This window comes from Andrographis paniculata, unplaced genomic scaffold (genome assembly GCF_009805555.1).
Source record: "Andrographis paniculata isolate CXL003 unplaced genomic scaffold, ASM980555v1 Contig62END, whole genome shotgun sequence".
Lineage (NCBI taxonomy): Eukaryota > Viridiplantae > Streptophyta > Magnoliopsida > Lamiales > Acanthaceae > Andrographis > Andrographis paniculata.
In genome coordinates this window covers 6,161,176-6,186,248 of record NW_026137598.1, presented here as the reverse complement: position 1 = coordinate 6,186,248, position 25,073 = coordinate 6,161,176, and the positions used below count along the sequence as shown (strand labels likewise).

The 25,073-nt window shown below is 23.8% G+C and overlaps 1 protein-coding gene across 1 annotated transcript; it reads left to right on the top strand.

Annotated features, from left to right (window-relative positions):
- The first annotated feature begins 14,023 nt into the window (after positions 1 to 14,023).
- Positions 14,024 to 18,618, top strand: LOC127260999 (cytochrome P450 98A2-like). The gene is made up of 3 exons (XM_051289113.1): positions 14,024 to 14,557; positions 17,346 to 17,743; positions 17,819 to 18,618. Exons 1-3 carry the CDS (start codon positions 14,065 to 14,067, stop codon positions 18,461 to 18,463), a joined length of 1,536 nt encoding a protein of 511 aa, XP_051145070.1. The 5' UTR covers positions 14,024 to 14,064; the 3' UTR covers positions 18,464 to 18,618.
- The last annotated feature ends 6,455 nt before the right edge of the window (positions 18,619 to 25,073 follow it).

The following is a 25,073-nucleotide window of genomic DNA, read 5'->3' as shown; positions in this document are numbered from 1 at the left end:
GCGAAATAGTCGAAATAAAAAACACAAAATAAAAATATCTTGAATATTTTCTACAAATATTATACATGAAACAGATATAGTAAGAAATTATGACATAATTTTGTTTCAAAATTGCTGTTCGTAAACTTTAAGTATCATACAATTAGATAATGTTTTGCAATCTTTAATTTTTTTAATTTTTTTTTTCTAGTAGTGAATAGTGATTAATTTAATGATTTATATATATTAATATATATATACCTGAATAGTATTGTTTTATATATATATATATATATATTTAAAAAAACAAAACACCTAAAAAACACATCTACCATTATTCCTACAATATTTTACTATTTTCTTACCTCTAAATAAATACACAATTAAAACTATAAATAAGTATACAAACACACTCTTTGTATAATTGTATGTAGCTTACAATCTTCGGGTGTGTTCGTTCGTAGAATTTTAACAAAATTTTACTATTCATCCAATTTTTTCCCCCAAAAACATCAAATCAAACACCTATTTTTCATTTTTTATATTATACTAAAAATTAATTTTACATTCAAAACATCACATCAACACCTATTTATATCACATCATACAACTATACAAATTCAAAATTTTACTATTCAAATCCCAACTCAAAATCCAAACCCCCAAACAAACACACCCTTCTTATATTGCTCAGCATATTCTATACGTTGTTTCTAACCCCAATAATTTTATTTATTTATTTATTTATTTATTTATTTATTTACGTCGTGGGAATCCTTAGCCACTGTCTGAAAGTACGCACGGGTAAATCTCCGGCCAAATATAATATCCTGCAAATTAGGTCCAACATGCAAGTCATGTTAAGTGCGAACCATGTTTGACAGATAACCCAAAACTATTAAATTTATTTAATTAATTATGAGTTTGTTTGATTGCGATTTGAAATAAGGTGGTGATTTGAATCTTTTGGTAAATTAGTACTTCTCATTATTATTATTATTATTATTATTATTATTATTGTTCAGTACTATAATCATATAATAAATTAATTTAGCCAACATTCACGGATATTTTATTATTATTGTGCTCTTTATACTTTATTTTAGTTTTTTTATTATATATTTTTTGATAAAATATTATTTTATATTATAACATATCGTATTAAAATATTATTTAAATAAAATTTAAAATAGATAAAACAAATGCAAAGAGAATACACATACCACAAATTTCTTCAAATTGAAGTTTTCTTATTGTTCACTTTAAGTTATGATTATGTTTCTTTTATTTAATTAAAAAAGTTTCATTTTCAGAGCAGATGATCTTTATTGATTAATTTTTTGAATTTTTGGCTTACAAAGCTAATGACGTGTTTGCTTTTGTATTTGTTATTTATTTTATCATTGATTATATAATCTATTATTAATATATTTATTGATATAATTATTATATATATATTTTTTAAAAATATATATATATATAATTTCAATATGTATTATTTTTAAGTTGAGGTCCAATATATGATAGAGAATTATTTTAACAGGGCTTTTTCATAAAGAAATATACATGTCATTTTTAGTCATGAGGAAATTGAAACATGGGCTTATTGAAAGCCCATTTAATTAAAGCCCGCAAAATGAAAATTTGTTTTTGAAAATGATTTTCTAATTAAAAAATATATTGAATATAATAATTTATTTTAAATATATTGAATATTATTATTATTTTTTTTTCATTCTAAATAAAAATCCACATGTGATATTATATACTCACTTCCTATGCTTGATAAATATATGGAATATTTTGCTATTTTTTATTATTCAAATATCAAATATTTATTTATTTTTTTAGTATGTATAGATCTCATTTTATTTTACATTACAAATATTCTCAGATTTATACTTATTTATATTAATATATTTATTTTAATTCTATATATTATAGGGATAATATAGTTTTTATATACTAAAACTATCACCAACTATCATTAACATATAATATCTATTAGTGTATTTGTTTTATAAGATTGTTTGGAAAAATATTTGTATGTAAAATATAAAAAATTATATATATAATATAAAAATAATGAATATGTGTAATATATTTATATATAATTATTTTGGAAAAATGTAGTATATAATATAAAAATAGGCCGTCTCCCCTAAAAGCTTATTATTTATTTATTTATCTACAAACAAACAGGAGTCAACCAATATTAATAAATAGTTTTTTAAGAATTTATTCTTTTATGAATTCAAACTAAAATTAATATTATTTATTTTATATAATTTTCAATAAATTATACTTTTTTTTTCATTTAAATTTATGGTTTTTTCTTTATTGTTATCAAAAGATATTTTTATTTTTCAATATAATATTTTACTTTTTATTATAAAAGAATTTTTTTTATATAATTTTTTTCTTTTAAATTCGTAACCGGTCAATAAATATAACTTAAGATGATGAAGGTATTATTATATTTTTTTCTTATAAAATATTATATCAAATTATTATCGTAATAAAAATGCAAATATAACACTCAATTTTAAATAAATTTAGAACCACGTCCAAACAAATTTAAATATCTATTCAATGTTCTATGCTTTATTTCTTAATTTAATGTTATAAAATCTCAAGAAATGTAAAAACAAAAATAATAAATTGAAGATTGTAGTCAAATCAGACTAACCACTATTAAAATTAAATATTTGAATTAAATATTAAATAAATTAATATTTCACAAATCTGTGGTCCATATTAAAATTAAATATTTGAATTAGCAACAAATAAATAAATAGTTTAGTATGGATACAAAAGAGTTGGGCAGCAATGTATTGTTGATTATTTGACCACTCTTCTGGATACATAATACTCCCTCCTTCCGTCCCAATAAAATAGTTTTATTTATTATTTTTGTCCGTCTCAAAGCAGTAGTCTAATTTTTATAAATATTCATCTCACCATCAAGTTATCCCTACATTTTCATTATTATTACACAAATGTCATTACTTTTTATACTAATACACTCATAAAGACAAAAAAGTTTTTTACTCGTACTTTTTACCAACTATTAATATAATATTAATATTTCTTAAATCACATGTCAAACCCAAATAAGACCATAGTTTTGAAACGGATGGAGTACATCGTACCATTTTATTTTATTTTATTTAGTTTTACTGTTGATATTATTATTCACTGTGATGACTGATGAGTATGTTATATTATTATTATTATTATAATATATATATATATATATATCAATCATCATTATTGACTCATCAAGACAATAATTTAAATGATATTATAAGTAACAATATGTTATTCAATGCATTACGTGCAAGTCTTTTTTTAGATGAATATTATATACATACATATTGTTTAATTTTTAAGAAGACTAAAACGTTAGGGTAAATCAAGCCTAAATATCAAAGAATAATGTCAAAATAGTTTAATTTGATTTTTTTACAAAAAAAAATAAAAATCAACACTATTCTTAATAAAAAAATACTATTATTTTTATTTTCATGTAATATGGTATCAATATATTTTTAAATCAAATTTCACATTCAATCAAAATTAAATAGTCTAATAATTCTGAAAAAAAAAAAAAAACAATAAAATAACAATGTATAATTAGGGGTGGACAAAAAAATCGAACCGAATCGTCGAACCATTGAATCGAACTGAATCGAACCGAATTTTCGGTTAACCGAGCAAATTCGGTTCGAATACAAATACTGCATATTTGATATTTGTTCGGTCCGGTTCGGGTTCGGTTTCGGTTTTTCATATTTTTTTCGGTTCGGTTAACTGAACCGAATATATTTATGTATTTATAATATTATATTTTAAAATTTATATTAATAATTATATACGGTTCGGTTTCGGTTCGGATATTTGAAATATTTGCAAATATTTTTATTTAATTAGAATTTTAATTTTTTTTTATATATATTTTTTCTTAATTTCGGTTCGGTTCGAGTTATTTGCAAATATTACAAATATTTTCGGTTAACCGAAATTTTCGGTTCGAATACGGTTCGCGATTTCGGGTATTTGTTCAGTTCGGTTCAGATATCAAATACCTGCATATACCAAAAAGTACATAATTTGTCTAATATGACCTGTCTTATTAACTTAATTTGCATACTAGTAGTTTTAATCAGAAATTTATTCAAAATATACTCAAATAATAACGATTATGGATTCTAGTATCATTTAAAAAAAAAAAAAAAAATCAAATTTTTTTTCTTTGTTTTTTTAAATTCAAACTATCTTTAATACAAAAGGCTCCACGGAATAAATTCAATAAGACAAAAAGTGGTTGCCATAGAAGTCACTAATTTGATCCAACAAATGTACGACTAAAAACAGTTCCACAAATTTGAATATATTCATCCATCAATATTGCCTAATTCATACGTAAATATACATACAAATATACATATATATATATATCTTAAATAAATAATAATAATAAATTAAATAAAAATATATAGACCCAAAAAAAAGGCAATCACAACAACTCATCGTAGCTTCCTAACACATCATCCATTTCACACAACGGCGATCCCGATCCCGATCCCGAACCCGAACACGAATTCGAATTCAAATTTAACGAGAACATACTCCCGCCAAAATGTGCGTCCATCCGCGCGATAAACGCGTCGTCTATAGCCTCCAAGAACGACTCGGAGCTCGTCGGCGAGTCCTCCAACGTCAAGAAAACGGCACCGTTATGATCGTGATCACGGCCAAAATCTCGATCTCCCATCGAATCGAACCTGTCGTTTTCGTCCATGTACTGCGATATATCGGAATCCTTACCCGTAAGCTCTTGCACGAGCGACCGGAACTTCGCGGGGCTCGTTGTCACCTTCATCGGGCTCGATATGTAAACCACTTTGAGGGATGAGTTCTTCCCGCCGCCGCCGCCGCCGATCTTCTTCTTCTTCGATTTGTTGTTTTTCTTCCTCCGTTGGGAATTCACTCTTTGATGATCAATTTGGACATCCATTGTTCGGTCTATGATAACAATGACGAGGATTTATGATAACGATGACGACGATGACGATGACGATGAAGATGGAGAAATGAAAAATCAAACATATAAATAGGTATTTGATGTGTATGTAAGAGGTAGACAACCTCGGCTAAGGTTGCTTCGGGGAAGGACATATTATAGAAAAATAAATATTTAATTAATTAATTAATTAAAAGAATTTGGACATTTTTGGGAGTGAGTGATGTAGGGAAAAGGAAGGTTAGAGAGAAAGAGGGGATCTATGGAAGCTTCTTTAAAAGAAGCTACTTGAATGACCCGTAAGCTTATCAAATTATATTTTATTTGTCATTTAAATTTATTATTATTTTTTTATTATCATTTAAATTTATTTTCATTGTATTTTTTAATAAAAAAATATTATTTTTTAATATATTTTTATTTAAAAAAGAAAAAAAATCTAGTTTTTATCTTTTTTTTAAAAAAAATTAGATGTCAGATTGAATATATTTTTAATATTTTTATTGATATTATTATATTAATAAAGTTTTTATTATATAGAAAATATCTGCCAAACTAGTTCATCCGTTTCAAACACTTTACAGTATTTTATTTTTGGTATGTCTTAAATACGTTGCAATATTTTTAAAATAAGATATAATTAATTATACATACTTTATCCTCTCATATTATCTAAATAAAAAAATAAAATATATATTTCTCTCACCATCACATCACCTAATTTGTAAATTATTCTATTTAATATTATCCATAAAAAAAACTCGTGCTAAAAATAAATATTACACTTTGTTTGGAACGGAAGGAATACTATTTAAATATAATACTATTTTTTATACTTTGTTCAATAAAAAAATAAATGTAAATATTTGAAATGAACGAATGAAATATTATTTTTATTTTTAATGTGTAAATTAATATAATTTTATATTTTATAAATAAGTATAAATTTAAAAATTTTATAATATTAAGTGAAGTTTATGCTTATTGAACAGTAAAATAGATATTATTTTAATGAAATAATTATTGAATTTAATATTTTAAATACAGTAATTTAAAAAAGTATTAATAATAATTAATAAAATAACGTCCCGCTAATGATGCCAGCCTAACTATGACAATGATAGGTTAAGCAAGCGAATTGACGAAGTGCTATTTCCCACGTGCGCAGCCATTAATGACTACAGAAAATTATATTTTAAAAAATAAAATTAATATGGAAAACACGTGGATGAATATTATTGGATGAGGTGTGGATTTATGTAAAGATCATAGAATTGTTGATGCATTTGTTATTATTGCTCAAGGCGGTTAAGACTAGCGGATGTCGACTTATTGATTTCTTAATTATTATTATTTTATTAAATAAATAAAAATAGAGTTATGTTTATACGTAGCTGTTTAGGAGTTGTATTTGTGACTGTGAGGTTATGGTTCAAACGCTTCAGGTAACTTGTAATACATGATTCGTCTAATGTGATTTTTTCGTCGGACCCGTTAGGGATTTACCCGGTGCACATTTTTTTAGTACGGACAAATTCTCACATCATAATATATATATTTAATTATGAAACTCTCCTCAGTTTATTTCAACTTTATTTTATACTAATCGCTATATTTTCATATCATTTTATTATTATATATATATATACACAAATTTCAATAGTAATATAATATTTAATCTTATAAAATATACATCAAAATATTATTTAAATCCAAAATCAAATTAAAATACATACAAACAACTCAAATTAAAAGAACAATTTTATAATTAACAAGCATAAGTTGGTATGGTTGATTGGGCAGGTACGAATAATCAATTATTATTATTATTATTATTATTATTATTATTATTATTATTATTATTATTATTATTTTCCAAAGAATTGGTTACATAATTTCTCCACTTTTGAATCAGATTGACAATGATTCTATTTTATAAATTGTACAAACTTATCTTTATCAATTCAAATATTTTCTAGAAGTCTTTTGGTTGAGTTCACATCGGTCACCTGTTTCTAAATATATAATAAGTAAAAAAATTAAAAAATAGAATGGAAAATATTAAAAAGAGACTAATAAATAAATAATGCATATTGTCATGTTAATTAATTTTTTTTTATTATTTTTCTCATAACATAGAAATTCGCAGCAGCTATTCGACGAGTGTGCTCAAATCAGGCCAAACCTAATAGTCTGCAAATTAGACATTTAAATATAAAAACTATGGCTTATTCTTTTAAATTTTTATTTTAATTTTGATTATGTAATTATTATCATTTTCTATAAAAAAATACACATCTTTTTTTACATAATATAATAGCAAAATTATCAGATTCGGTACACACTTCGATTATAAAATATTACAACAAAACATAAAAAAAATAGTAAGATATACACACACTCAACAATTATATAATATATATATATATATATAAACACTAAACATCATTTTATAATATTATATTCAAATTATACTATTTTCATTTTAAAATTTGTATTAATTTTACTGTTGAGATAATCTTTAATAACATAATTTTATATGTGTTTTTTTATATCTTAAAGATATAGTTTTTTATAATTTAATTTGTATAATTTTTATTATTTATAGTTGACTTTCTGGTAGCAGTCAAACATAAAATCTTGTTAATATATAAGTTAAAATGATATCATAATATATTAATTTAAAATTAAAATAATCCTTCCGTCCCGTTGAAAATTTATCATTTTTTATTTTCGTCCGTTCCAAAACAAGGTTATCATTTCCTAATTTAGTAACTGTACTACCTACCTAACATAATAATATCCTTTCAACTTACAATATATTACAAAAATGTCATTACTTTTATATTACACGGTACTAATAGGGATATTTTTGTATTTTTAACTACAATTCAATATAATACTAATATTAAAAAATCTACGTGCAAAAAGCAAATGACACCCTTCTAATGGGACGAAGGGAGTATAATACTCTATACTTCATCGGCTATACAAATGTGTGTTGATTCGATCAGAAACTAATTTTAATAAAAGTGAATTATAATTTTTATTTTTTTCTTTTATAGTATATTTACTATAAAAATATTAAAAAATGTAATAATTTTTTACACTTTGAAGTTTTAACTGCTTGAAATAAAATAAAAAGTAAACCTGAGTAAATAATTTACATGAATTTTACTAAAAAAAAATAAATGAAACAATGCATTAGATGTATAGATTTCTTCATTCAAATGCAAAATAATTTAGGTTTAACCACTTAATTTTATCATAATTATTTTATTTTATCTTTTTTAATTTTATAAACTAATCAAGAAAATAATAGATTAATAAAATTCTCTTTAAACATGTTTATTATAATTTGAAATAAGTTCATTGAAATAATATACTAAAATAAAACCACGGCATAAATAGATATGTTATATTCTGTACATATTTATAATTTTTAAAAAAAGATTATTAGTTATTAAAATTTATTAGAATTCATTTAAAATGCTTGTTTCTATAATTTAAAAAAATAAAAATAAAAAATACTTTGTTTTATTGAAAATAATATTGATTAAAAGCAAAACACATATAATATTTTTTAATTTCGTAAGTAAGATCTACAACAAATATTAGAAATTATTTCTAATACTATTTAACAGTGAGTCAGTGATACTCCAATTATGTAAAAGATTAATGGGGCGTTTGTTTGTGGTTTTGAATATTTGAATATTATAAATTTGAATTTGAATAGTTGTTCGATTTTATATAAATATATGTTGACGTGATACTTTTAGTGTAAAGTTAATTTTTAATATAATATAAAAATTGAAAAATTATTATTTGATTCGATATTTTTAGAGAAAAAAAATATATAATTTTTACGGTTAGAACATTACATTGTTTATTTTACAATATTTTCAATGTTTTGTATATATGTAATAGTTATAATATTTGATAAAAATACTTATTTAATTTTATAAGCAATAGTATATTCTAAAATTTAGATGCTAGGGTTAAATAAAGTGTTAAACTCTAAATTGGGCCTTGGATTTGGGTGGGTGGGCTCTGCATCCATCAATATCATTTTTTATTGCCACGTCATAAAAAAAAATCAGAACTTATCGTGTCGGACCTACCAAATCAAATCGGGTCTAGGTCATGTAGGTTTGGGTCGGATCAAGTTGGGCTGATTTGGGTCGAGCCGAGAATAAAATTCCAACAAACACTTTATATTTTATCAACCATTATAATAAATTGCGACGGTAAGATCATGGTTTTAAACCGACGCCTACATTACTTGCATTTCTTACTATTATTAATAAAAAATTATATATTTTATGTATTGTATTATATAAAATTTTATTATTTATAAAATAATATTTATATTATATATTTTTTATTAAAACAATTAAATATATATTTTCAATTTTTTTAATCTTAAATATATTATAAATCATTCTCAATTCAATAATTCAACGGTAACCAATCAAACTTACTCGTTGTCACGGAGCTCTTCACTCGGCACTGAAGGCATAGCCAATGAAATGGAGCCACGTGTGTGTCTAAATAAGGATACACGACCAATGCACACATGTAAGCTTTATATCCGCTAAAAATAAATAACTTTTTTAAAAAAAAAAAATTAATTTGTGTAAATAAAATATAAATAAATAGTAGTATTATTGTTTTGAGAAATTTATTAAGACCTTAAAACGAATATTTGAATGTGATCTAAAATAAAAATAAAAATAATAACAAGAGCAAGGAACGTGACATAAAATAAGGCATCAATTAAATAAATAAATGTTGAAATGGAGTGTATGAAATTACTTGGGTGTGTTAGTGATTAATGATTGATTATTTATTTAGTTATTTATTTTTTTTAAAAAACAACATTTAAGATAATTTTTATTTTTTTCTTTATATAAAATTTGTGTAATTTAGGTTTTATTTAAAATTAAACATCAGTATAATTTTAAACATGCAAACTTTATATTAACATAAGAAATTTCAAGTAATAAATAAAACAGATAGCGCTTTGTGCATTTTCATTAAAAGACAAAGTGATGGTATATAATTCGTCATGTTTTTATTTTTATTTTTATATTTCATATATTCCAACACACATCCTTACCAAACCAAAGACAAATCCAACTTAAAATTTTTTATAAAAATAATAATAATTATTATTATTTTATAAAAATACTATTCAATGAATAGTAAAAAATAATACTAGTATTAACCTAATATAATTATATATATATATAAATTCTCATTAAATAATTACATTAAATTATTATTTAACTTAAAATTCAAATTACAAATCCAACTTAAAATCAAATCCTAAGGAATTGAAAAGGTCATACACATTTTTAGAAATTGATACTATTCATTAATAATATTTTTCAAAACAAAATATCATATTACATATTTATTTATTTTTATAAAAATATCATATTAAATACTCATTTTTTATTACTTAAAAAAAACTCTAAAATCTTTGTTTAATTAGAGCCAAATGGATAAAGATACATTATACACATACTGGATAAATTCTTTCGATCGAATTTGATACGCTGTAAATTAAATCCATTAAAGTAAGTCATGTGTGATAAATGAACCTAAAGACATCGAGAGTTTAAATCTATAATCTCACGATCACGAGTTCATCATAGTTCAACCGTATGTTATATGTTTTCGTTATTTTTATAATTTGTTTTTATTATAATTATAGTACTACATATGTTTTCTTTATATGTTCTATCATTTGTTTATTTATATTGTATTTAGGTTTTTTTAAAGATATATAATTGAATAATTTCAACTCAAAAATATTTTATATATTTTATAATTAAAAACAAAAGGATCATACTTTTCAATATAATCTTCACATTGGTTTTTGGATGACACTATCTTTAGTGAATATTAATTTTTTTAAAAAAAATACATTATACACACATTACCACAATATAAAATATATGTTTTATTCATTCATAAGAAGTCAACAACTTAACACTGGATATTATTTATTGTATTACCAACATAATTTTTCATATCTAAAAAATATGTTAATCTAACAACACAATACTTTGTTATTTTTAATAAACCCAATAATTTTTTATATTGTATGAAAAAAATACTACATTTGTCCACAACAAGATCACTATTTGTTTTTTGCACTTTGATTTATGAATATTAGTACTATATTGATATATAATGGAAAAAAGAAAAGAAATACCCTTATCAGTATAGTATAATATAAAACTAATGACATTTGTGTAATACTCTTTCCGTACAGCTAAATTATATATATTTCTATTTTGAGACGTCTAATTACAAAGTAAACATTTCAGTAAATACCCTATTTTTTTTTCACAAATATATTTACTTTGCATCGCATCATTACTTTTATAGTAAAAAGTAATTGCAAAAATGTCATTGCACTACTTTTAACTATCCACTATAATTAAAATACTATTATTTTTTAAACACTACGCCAAAAGTAAACGTATACATTATAAGTGGACGGAGGGAGTATATTGCAATTTTTAAGTATATTTATTATGTTAGTAGATATCCAATTACTAAATTATAAAATGATATTCTTATTTTTGGATGGACAAAAATAATATCATTGTTTCATGTGCTTTTTATAAATATGTCGTGTCTTTTCTTTATTTACACTGTCTTTTATTATTATTATGTTCGATGTTTTCATTATTTTTCTTAGTGCTTTTAATATATTTTATGATTTATGTGATGGTTAATTGTCTATAGGTTTTAAAATTATGAATTTAGATGAATTCTTCTAAAAGTTTGAGATTCAAAGTCGAGTTTTGTATCGATTTTGTTTGGATTTGCAATAACTTTTTATAATTAGTTCGTAATAAAATAGAATAAAAATAGATAAACCGGGCATTTTGCCATTTTTCTTATTCTATGCTGTCTAATTAAAATATAATCCGATGAATAAAACTAACAAATAAAATAACCTTAGTCTTTAGTTTAACGTACAAAGATAATATTTATAGAATAATAATGAAAATGTGAAAGTAATTTTATAGTAACACATAGATCATATTTACCATTTATATATAGTAGTTGGACCATTGATTTATGACATAAAAAATAATAAAATAAAATAAAATAATAGATATGTGATTGTGGAATTACATTTAAAATTTATTTTTATTTAAAATATTAAATTTAATATTTATACATATCGCTTTAAATAGATACGTATATACTTTACAATTTCTAAACCACCTAACAATTCTAAAACATATTTAGGGTGTGTTTGTTTGAAGGATTTTGGAGGATTTCCACTATTCATCCAATTTTTTCCCCCCAAAAACATCAAATCAAACACATATTTTTTATTTTTTATATTATACTAAAAATCAATTTTACATTCAAAGCATCACATCAAACCCTATTTATATCACATCATACAACTATTCAAATTCAAAATTTTTACTATTCAAATCTCAATCCAAAATCCAAATCCCCAAACAAACACACCCTTAAATAATATTCAACCAATCATTATCATACATTTGGTGGAGGGTCTCAATAGTCGTCTCAAACAAATACTATTATATTTAAATAATATTTTAATTTAATAATTTTAAAAGATTTTAGTAATAAATATTACAAACTTAGTAGTGTAAATAATAAAATATTATTTTAATTTATTATTAATAACTTAATAATATATATTATTTAAAATACTGTGTTTCTAACCAAAAAAAAATATTAATTAATATTAATAAATAAAAAATATACAGATATGTGTCTAATCAATAGAAATAAAATTTAATAATAAATTAAATAAATAGAATTATTTATTAACAACTAAGAAGAAGAAACAAAAAATAATAAAAAGAATGAGAGACGACTTTCTAATGGTGAGACAATCCCAGTCTTAATTTTATTTTATTAAGATTTATTTAATTATATATATAAAAAAATAATAATAAAGTGAGTGTTAGTTGGACACCCTGCATTCCACCAACCACCCTTCACCAACTCACGTATAGTTCCCACCTAATCCCTATTAATTTCTGACCGTTGGATCATTCCTATATCAGATCCGACAACTTCAATATCTAAACCTAACGATAAGTAACCCTCTCCCGTTACGGACGCAATCATTTACCATTTTTGCAATTAAATTCTACCTTCAAATAAATTATAAATACCACTATTTAATTTTAATAATAATAATGAAAATGTATTTTTGAATAGTAACTATAGGTTCCTACATCATTAAAAACAATAAATATTTTATTAAAAAATTAAAAAATTAAAAGGTAATTGTTAATAAAACACATGAAAAGAGAGTGAAATAAATATAACGATAGTTATGGTAAATAAATACTTTATCCGTTGTAATTAATATTAATAATATCCTTATATTTATGGCAATAGTTACATTTACATTTTATGCATCGTTGTAATTAATATTAATAATATTCTTATATTTTTATAATTTATATATTAATGTCATTATGACAGCATTATAAAATATTATTAAAAATATTTTTATATATATTTTTTTAATTTGTACTATCGTTTTTTTTATATAAAATTAATATTTAATAAAAAATAATAATTAGTGTAACGGAGTAAATTAAATATATTAACGAATAAAAAATTTGAAAGACAAAAAATATAATAATTATATAGGCTGATATCATATAATAATAATCTATACAATATATGAAATTATATATATATATATATCCATTTTAAATCTTAACACAATATATAGTATGTAAATAACATTGCATGATAATGATAATTAATAACATACTAATTATTTCCGGTTACCACATAATCAATAATAATTACTATACTAATAATAATAATAATAATAGTACTCCAATAAATAGGTATGGATTCGGAAATTAGAAAGTGGGTGGGATTGTTACCACCGTATTTATCAACATCATGATTACGGTTTAGGGTATTGTGAAAAGACTTTAATACCCTTCCACCAACTACACCGAACCAAATATATGGCGCCCTAATTCCCATTTCCCCTCTCAGCTAATTCCCAACTACACACCGCCATGGTCGCCGTTACGCTCCTCCTTCCGATCCTCCTCCCTCCGGTCCTATACCTACTCTACAGCCTCTACTTCCGCCTCCGCTATCGCCTCCCGCCCGGTCCCCGCCCCTTGCCGATCTTCGGCAACCTATTCGACATCAAGCCGGTGCGATTCCGGTGCTACGCAGAGTGGGCGGAGCGGTACGGTCCGATTATCTCGGTGTGGTTCGGTTCGACGCTAAACGTCGTCGTTAATAACGCGGAATTGGCGAAGGAGGTGCTTAAGGAGAAGGATCAGCAGCTGGCGGACCGGCACCGGTCCAGATCGGCGGCGAGGTTCAGTAAGGACGGTCAGGATTTGATTTGGGCGGACTATGGACCGCACTATGTGAAGGTGAGGAAAGTGTGCACGCTGGAGCTGTTCTCGCCGAAGCGGCTCGAGGCTCTGCGCCCAATTAGGGAAGATGAGGTCACGGCTATGGTGGAGTCCGTTTACAAATATTGTACTTCTTCTGGTGCGTTTTTTAATTTTTTGAATTTCATTTTCAACACGCATTTAATTTTTATTCCATTTTAGTTTGATTTTGTAGTGCTCTGATCGTACCGGTAGTCTATTTTAATGTGACACGTATGAAATAATAATAATAATAATAATAATAATAATAATAAGAATAATAATAATAATAATAATATAAGGGTAGAATCTTCTACATGATTTTTATTTTTTCTTGAAATTTTGGCTCTATATATATATATATTTAAAAAAGATGTATTCATTGTCCTCCTCAGGATATTACATTTCATTTTTAATAATTTTTATTTTCAAAAAATTTCATGACTTTAAATTTTCTATCAAAACATTTTGCAGTATTGATATGTTTGTTTGGTTTTGATTTCTGATTATGATTGAGAGTGATATTGATATTTTGATTTAAATTTTAAATTAAATAATATTTTAATTGATGTTTTTTTTTAGGAAAAAAAAACAAATAATATATTTTTTATTAAAAATAATAGGAATTAAAAAAATTTGTGTTTGAAATAAAAAATCAAATCCAAGCAAACTTAGCATTGTCGGACATTGAAGCGAGGAGTCAGTTTAGTTGTAGCATACTTATTGGTCCAATACTTGTCTGTCTTTTTTTGCCTTTTGTTTTATTTTGTTTTGTTTTGGCTGTTTGTAGCTTCTTTTTTTTTTTTCCTCCTATACTTATTTGGTTGTACATAGGTTTTTAATAAAAATAATTAATACTACCTCCAACTCGGCTATTGTGTCACTTTTATTATAAATACAAAGAATTTAGAAGTTAGAAGTGTATAGTTAATACTCCCGTATCAGATACCGTGTCTACAGGTATTTTAGGAAGGGTGTAATTAGCAGATAATTAAAAATGTATTAGTGAAAATAATTATCCTCTAATATAAATAATTATAAATTAAGATTAAGATAACTAATTAATTTAATTAAAATAAAAAAATTAAAATGAGATTAACATGTGTAATTATTTTTCAAAAAAGGAAAGTGACATGATACGTGGGACAGACAGAAACGGCAACATGGACATGGTATCTGGGACGGAGGGAGACGGAGGGAGTATATAATTGAGAATGCATATAATAAAAATAATTTTAAATTAAGATTAAGACAATTAATTAGTCTAATTAAAATTAAAAAATTTATAAATTAAAATTTATAAAATAAGATTAAAGTGTATAATTTTTTTTAAAAAAAAAGTTAAATGGACATATAGAAATGAAAAAATAAACACGGTAAATGAGACGAATAGAGTAATAAACAATCTTTTTATAGTAAAAATAAATTTTTTACTAAAAAATTATTTTTAATGACAACTAAAAGAAGATATAAATTTGAATAATAGAGAATATTTTTCCTACCAGTCTCTTTTCAAATGGCTTTTTAGAGGTTTTGTAGTAGATTAAGAAATAATAATAGTATTTTATTGATTAGTGAAAACGTGCAAGAGATTTTAACATTTTTGTCATTTGACTTTTTGTATAAAGTAATTGTATATGTAATAATATTTTTGTGATGTAAGTAAAAATTAAGGGTATTTCTGTATCAGTGTACAATTATTTTTTCTAAAATAGGAAATGAATACTTTAGATAATAAAAATACTTTGAATTGAGGCGAAAGGAGTAAGAATTAGACCTTTCTTTGAAGGAATTTTGAGTTTGTTCTTGTTAAGATTTTAAATTGAAATTTATTTTATTTATATTGTACGATTTTTAATAAAAAATATATATATATATTTTCAAGAGGATGTATCAAAATACTATTTTAATAAATTTAACATTCCATTCTAAATTAATTTTAAACTATAATAAAACAATTTTGAAATAATATAGCAACAGGGTATATTTAGAAAAGACTTTTTGAAAATAATTAGTTATGTTTGATTGAGAATATAGAAATACAAAATATAATATAGTAACATATTTGATTAAAAATTAAAATATATAGTAAAATATTTTAATAAAAATATAATCAATAGTATATTATTTTAGAGATAATAAATTTCTGTAAAATATTAATTGTGTTTTATATAGAGAATAAAACTGTAGAAATATAGTAGAGATAAAACTATAAAAGGAAAAAATTCAACAAAGAATATAAAATTGATTTTTTTGTTTGTTAAAATAGAGAATTAGTCTAAGAAATATAATAGAGAAAGTATAAAAAGGACAAAATAATTGATAACAAAACGATGTATCCAATAAAAAATAAAAAAAGTATTTTAACAAATAAATATTAATATGGAGTATTTAATTAGTACATTTTTATTTTATTTTATCTTATTAATTTTAATTTTGATTTTTGTTTCATTTAAACAATAGTTTTGATACAATATTTTATAAAATGTTTTTTTCTAATAATTATAAAATTAAATAGTATAAAAGTTTGTAAAATAAACAAAATTCATTTTTTTTTTATAAACATCAAATAATACGAAAATTAATATATTTTAAATTTTCAATTTTCTGTATTGTGTTGTATAAAAAAATAAAGGTCATTCCACTGAGTGTGAAATGAGAACACTTTATATTGTGGACAAAAAAATGAATCTATAATAGAGAAAAAATGAATTTTTTTTTTTTAAAAAGGTTTGATTTGGGTATGAAATATTTTGTGACAGAAAAAAATATATATAATTTTTAAAACGCAAAGTTCGGAGGTTTGGGTCTAAAGAAACACACCCATAGTTGTTACTGTACATCTTATTCTAGTTTGTTAATGAAAATGTGTTCTTGAGACCTTCTAATCGGTAATTCGAACTGTACAGAAAACTCGGGGAAGAACATGACATTGCGAGGTTTCATCGGAGCCGTGGCCTTCAACAACATTACAAGGCTGGCATTCGGGAAGAGGTTCGTAAATTCCGACGACGTAATCGACAAACAAGGCCTTGAGTTCAAGGCAATCGTCAGCAATGGGATCAAAATCGGGGCCTCGCTCGCCATGTCCGAGCACATCCCGTGGCTCCGCTGGATGTTTCCCTTAGACGAGGAGGCCTTCGCGCAGCACGGAGCCCGTCGCGACCGTCTCACCCGCGAAATCATGGAAGAACACACCCGCGCTCGACAAAACACCGGAGGTGCCAAACAACACTTTTTCGACGCCTTATTGACGCTCAAAGATCAATACAACCTCAGCGAAGACACCATAATCGGCCTTCTTTGGGTGAGAATCGAACATTTTTAACTAGTCCAATTAGCGAATCGGGTTTCTCTTACGACCCGACCGTCGAAATTGCAGGACATGATCACGGCGGGAATGGATACGACGGCGATAACGACGGAGTGGGCGATGGCGGAGCTGATCAAGAACCCGAGGGTCCAGCAAAAGGCGCAGGAGGAGCTCGACGCGGTGATCGGGCACGACCGGACCATGACGGAGCTCGACTTCTCGTCACTCCCGTATCTCCAATGCGTCGCCAAGGAAGCGTTCCGGTTACATCCCCCAACGCCGCTCATGCTTCCTCATCGCGCCAACGCCAACGTGAAGGTCGGAGGATACGATATCCCGAAGGGCTGCAACGTGCACGTCAACGTTTGGGCCGTCGCGCGCGACCCGGCCGTGTGGAAAAATCCTCTCGAGTTTAGGCCCGAGAGGTTCCTCGAGGAGGACGTCGACATGAAGGGGCACGATTATCGGCTTCTGCCGTTTGGCGCCGGGCGAAGAATCTGCCCGGGAACGCAGCTCGGGATCAATTTGGTGACGTCGATGATCGGGCACTTGCTGCACCATTTCAAGTGGTCGCCTCCGAACGGAGTCCGGCCGGAGGAGATTGATATGAGGGAGAATCCGGGGATGGTTACGTACATGACGACGCCGTTGGAAGCCGTCGTGGCGCCACGACTGCCGGAGAGTCTGTACAAACGGCTGGCCGCCGATATGTGAGTTTCTTTCTTCTTCTTCTTGGATGGATATTAATAATTCTTTGCTTCTGGGGATAGAGGATTACGTTTGTACTGTGGTATCTCTTAATTAAAAACTCAGGTTTGTAAGTTTGACTTTTTTATTTAAATAATATTTGATAATATTATATTTTGTTACTTTTTTTTTAATTATTATTTTAGGAGTATAATTAGAAAATAATTAAAAATTATATTACTAAAAAAAATTATTATATTATTTTCGTCTCAAAATAATAAAGATATTTGGTATTGATACGAAAATTCAAGAATAATAGTATTACATTGATAGTAAGTGGTGTAAAAGTTTTTTTATTAAAATGCTCCTACTTTATACTTTATATAATTATTGTGAAAAAAAAATTGTGCCATCGCTGCCCTAGTGAATTCTTAGAGGACGCTAGAGGTTATGGAGATAATTTTGTAAAAATATGAGAAGGTTGTTACCAAAAATAAAAATGAGACTATTGTTTTGTGACCGATGAAAATAACAAAATAAAACTATTTTTTTTTTTAGACCAAGAGATCATAATAAAAATAATTATAGATTAAAAACTAATAAGTCTAATTAAAATTAATTTAAAATAAAATTAAAATGTATAATTCTTTTTTGAAAAAGAAATGATAAAATAAGTGAGATAGAGGGAAATAAAAAGATGGATATGGTAAGTGAGCCGGAGAGATTATTATTATTTTTATTATTATTTTGAAAATTTCAAAGCAATAAAAAAAATTAGATATAAAGCAAGAAGAGACGTGCCTATAACTCACCTATTTTACTCACATTGTATGATTGAGTTTTGTGTTTTTTATTTTTATTTTTTTCTATCAATAAATTTATTATTTTATTTAATATAAATTTATGTTAACAACAATATTGCAAGCAATATATATATATATATATATACATAATTATATAAGGGATGAATAAACTATCTTAAATAAGCATTAATAACCTAACAAATCTAAACTATATTAACAATATATATAAATATAGAGAATATTAGATTAGCATATCTATTAATTTTGGAAATACTATTATTATTTTCAACTAACTCATCTATCTTGAAAATATATATAATTTAGTCGATCTACAAATATTTTAAAATTATAAATCAAATCCTTATATCAACAAATCAATTTTCAAAGAAACATCTTTTGATTAAAAATTAATTAGATTTTAGTGCATTATTCCTTTAAAAGGATATCCTCTTTTTATTCATTTTTTTTTGTTACCTATACATTTGTAATGACACAATAAAGAAATTATAAATACTTTTATTTTTTGAAATTGTAGTGAATGTTCTAATTGCAGTTTATATATACAATTAAATGACAAAGATTTCTACTCATATACACCATTTCAAAAAAAAAAAAAAAAAAAAATGCTTTAGAAAAATAGTATTTTTTACATCTATGTTTACTTTAATTTTCTTATTTTTACGAAGCAAGTAGGGTGTGTTTGTTTGGGGTTTTGGATTTTGAGTTGGAATTTGAATAGTAAAAATTTTGAATTTGAATTGTTGTATGATGTGATATAAATAAGTGTTGATGTGATGTTTTGAATGTAAAATTTATTTTCAGTATAATATAAAAAATGAAAAATAGGTGTTTGATTTGATGTTTTTTGAGGAAAAAAATGGAATGAATAGTAAAATTTTGTAAAAATCAAACAACCGAACACACCCTCAAATTTGTAAGTATTTTCTTATACTCAATTGCAGAGGAACAAAACCACATATTCAAAGTACTTTCATTGAAAATGTGTTATAATACACATTGTGCAATATTATCTATTTTATTAGTTCAATCATATTTTTCTCAAAAATTATAGTAAAAATACAGTACACTTATTTATAAATTCGATTTTATGCAATTGCGTATTCTGCGTATAAGAGTATTGGACGTAAGGGATTCAACCTTGACTTATCTTTGTTTTTATATTCTTTTTTTGTTAACGAAGAACGCTGAATATAATCGTATATTTTGTTCTGAAATTTTGAGAATTCTTTTCGTATCAATTGATAAAAAAAATTTATGTAATTTTTTTTATGTGGTTCGACTGTTGTGGTATATTTGTGTGTTTAAATGATTTTATTGTTGTTCGTTTCTGGGTCTTCTCATGTATATTTTTTTAACAAGTTAGTTTTTGTTTTTCAATAATCTCGTTTTGTTTTAAAGATTTTTCTAATTACGTTTTAAGTTTTTATGAATACTTATTTGACTTGATTGCTTCTCCATCGACGATGCAAACATTCTCTTTATTTATTTTCGCAGCCATTAATGCCAAACTTCTTCACTAATGTGTTTTAACTTGTGTTTTGGGATGTTTGAAATTTTGGTAGAATTGAAATTGATATTTATTTTAATTTTCTTATATATTCGATTTGTTGTTTCGAATGCCGAATAAATTTATCTTTTTTTTACATATTAATTGGTTTCAATCAAAAATTAATATTTACTTTTGATTTTTTTTTTTTATCTGTAACTGTGTATTTGATTTGTTGCAAATAAGTTTTCTTTCATCAATATTTTCGAATTGAAAATTGATATTTAATTTGATATTTTTGTGTGTAAATCATATATTTCATTTGTTATTTTGATTGCTGAATATAAATCCATTAAAAAAAAGTATAGTATGTTTTGTAATTTTAATTTTTTTTTTATAAAAATACAAAAAAAAATATTTGATGTGAATAATAATATATTTTTATGAATGTTTACATTACTAATTTTCTAATGCTTCTGTGTTGAACTTTCAATTTATGTATATATATATATAATGTAATATTTTAAAAGGAATATTATATATAAATTAAGTATTTTAAAAAATGTTTTACATAATCTTCCAAAAATTTAAACAATGGATGAAGCAGTTGTTGTTGAAGCATTGCAATGTTGAGAATTTTGTACATTTTTTTTTTTTTTTTTCAAATTTAATGTATTCTAGAGATAGAATTTTGTAGAAATAATGCAAAATCAAACTTTTAATGAGGTTTGTATTTCAAAGTTTAATTTTTACTATTTTAGTGTGTAATACTTTCAAGAAAAATATATTACTCTCTGGATACTTTTGCCGTAAATTTTTTTACGGTTAAACTTATTTATAGTTTATTTATAGTAAATAATTTTATCATCCTCATATTTATTATTCTTGTTTTAATGCTTGATTTTTTTTAACTTATTCCACTATTTTTTAATTAAAATTTTAATAATTATTTTATTTTATTCTATTTATTTATTTAACTTCTATAGTTAAATATTACTTCGTCCGTCTCACTTCTCATGTTCACCTTTCCATTTCCGTCCGTCCCACTTATTTTATCACTTTTCTGAAAATAATTATACACTTTAGTCTTATTTTAAAGCTTTTAAATTATAATTTTTTAATTTTAATAATACCAATCAGTTATCTTAATTTTAATCTATAATTATTTTTATTATACGATAATTATTTTCATAAATACATTATTAATTATTTACGAATTATACATCTCTTAAATTTTTATGTTTACAGTAAAACGAACAAAATATTCGGGACGGAAAGAATATTTATTAATCTTCATATTAAAACAAATGACATCAAAAGTTCTGATTTTTTTTTTATCATAAAATATAATATAAAAATTATTTTTTATATGTCCGTCAGATTTATATTTATATTTTTTGTTTTTTTTAAAGAAAAACATACTCCTTCCGTCACGTGAAAGAGTGGTGTTTGCTTAGATTTTTAATATTAGTATTATATTTGATTGTAGTAAAAAAAATAAAAATACCTCTATTAGTATAGTGTAATATAAAATGAATGATATTTGTGTAATATATTGTAAGTTGGAAGAGTATTTATTATGTTAGGTAAATAATACAATTACTAAATTAGGAAATGATAACCTTACTTTGAGACAGACGAAAAATGAAAAATGACAACCTTTCATTGGGACGGAGGGAGTATTATTTATTTATTAAAAACACACTATTTATTTTTAAATAATAATTCTTAAACACTCATTAATATGTATCTTTAACATTATATTTATTTATAAATATGTTAAACTATTTAGGGTGTGTTTGTTTAGTTTGAAGAGTTTATATATATATATATATAAGGGATAAAAAATTATATAAGTAATATAATAAATTCATAATATATATATATTTTTTGAAATGTGTTTTTGGAATTATATATATATAAAAAAATCTTAGACATTTAATTTATAAAAAATTTTGTCTCATTTTATTAACCACGCATATAATTTTAAATATTTTACTTATACTACAATAAAATATATATATATATATATATATTTATTAAAATTTATGTCTAATTCAAACAAATATATTTCATTGACGAGAAAATTACGAAATACTTCATCTTCTTATATCTAATTATTATTTTGTTTTTTATTTATCTTATTGGTAAAAATATATTATGCTTGCAAAAATATCATTTTTATTCTCCGGCAACACGTCATGCTAAGTGACGGCTGTTCCACGCGCGGCTAGATACAGTGGCGGATATAGTAAAATATTTTTGCGGATATAAATAATATTTCCTCCGTCAATTTTGAAAGTTTATATTTATATTTTGCGTTATTATACTTAATATTAAAAATATTTTTATATATGTATAGTTTTTTATATAAACGTCATTTTATTTGCATTATAAGATATTAATGAAAATATTTTTGCCCTTTTTTTATTTATATTACGCTTCGATATAATAATTAATATTCAAATATTAACATGCAAAATGTAAATTTTCAAAATGGACGGAAGGAGTATATAATAATTTAAAAATTAAATGTAATTAAAAAATTTAAAAAATTATAAACAGGTTTTTAGTTTGTTTCATCTTGTGTTTCCAGATATTTCTAAATATTTACAGTATTTAAACCAATTCTTTTTTAAATATCTGAATTAAATATAGATAAAATAATATTTTTATTAAATTTATAAGAGTGATCAATTATTTAAAATTTATACAAATAATACATAATAAAATTACAAAACTCAAATAATTAAGGGGGTTGAACACCTTTTGGCCCCCTGCTAGCTCTGACCAAATGATGAAAATGACGACTTTTAAAATATCAATGTTACTATATAGTTTATTAACAAAAATGATATATCTTTTTTAATCTTGTAAATATAATCATAAAAATCATATATATTATATTAGGAAAAAATCTATAATATAATTTTTTATGAGCGAGTTTATTACGTAAAATTAAAATTAGTAATGTTATTATTTTATCCGATTCAATCTCATAGTTATTTTAATATATTTAGGTTCTAAAGGTTCGATAAAATAATATTTTCGAGCTCCGTCCTTTAACAATATATCAGTTTTTTTTTATTTTTATCCGTCTCATAACAAAGTATCAATTTATTTTTTTTTAGTAACTATACTATATACCTAACATTACAGTTATCCTTCTAATTTACAATATATTACACAAACATCATTACCTTTGTATCATATAATACTAATAAAGATAATTTAATTTTTTTACCTTTATTTCTATACGAGAGGGAGTACTAATTTATAGAATTATTATACAATGTAATAATTTAGTATTATTTAATATAATATCTAATTTGAAGTATTTTATATGACAATATTTTTATTTAATATATTTTAATTTCATTTAAAATATATTTAAACAATTAATAAAATATATAGTAATAAAGAATGATATAAAGTATATATTCTTAAAAAATTTAATTTATTATTTTAAGGATAGAATTAAATATATTTTAACAAATATTAAAAATATATCGAATCGTATTTTATATTATGACAATATTGCAACTAAATTTTAATATATATTATTATATAATATTATATTGTTATAATTAAAAATAAAAAGAATGTATAAAATTATAATGTAATAATAAAATTATAAAAGATATTTTGAATAAAAAAATAATTATATCATATAATCAAACAAAAATACATATACTATAATTTTATTTAATATTTTATTATACAAAATAAATAGTAATAAATTAATTATATAATCCATTAAAATAATTTAAAAACTATATTTCCTTTCAAAATCTTCGCATTCTATATATACTATTAATACTATGTATATTATACTTCATACGTTGATTTGAAAAAAAAAAAAAAAATTTACTACTATACGGATTTTAACAATTATTATTTTTTCGTTAGTTATTTGAGATTTTGTAGTAAATTAAAAATAATATTATTTTATTAGTTAATTGAAGTACATAAAATATTTTTATATTTTTGCTTTTTGACTTTACGTATAAATTAATTGTAAGTATAATAATATGGTTGTAATATAGGTAAAAATTAAAAGTATTTTGGTATTAATATAAAATTATATTTACTAAAATAAAAAAAAAATACTTTTAAGTAAGACAAATGAAAATGACAAAAATAATACTTTGAGTTGAGACGGAGAAAATATATTTAATGATAGTTGCCAGTAATTTGATATGTAAATATTATTTTATCTCTATAGTGTTTAAAGTTAACGTAAGGGTATTGATGTAAATATATATAAATATAAAAGTATTTGTAATGTGTAGTAAATTCTGCACATACTAAATAATGAAATTATGCT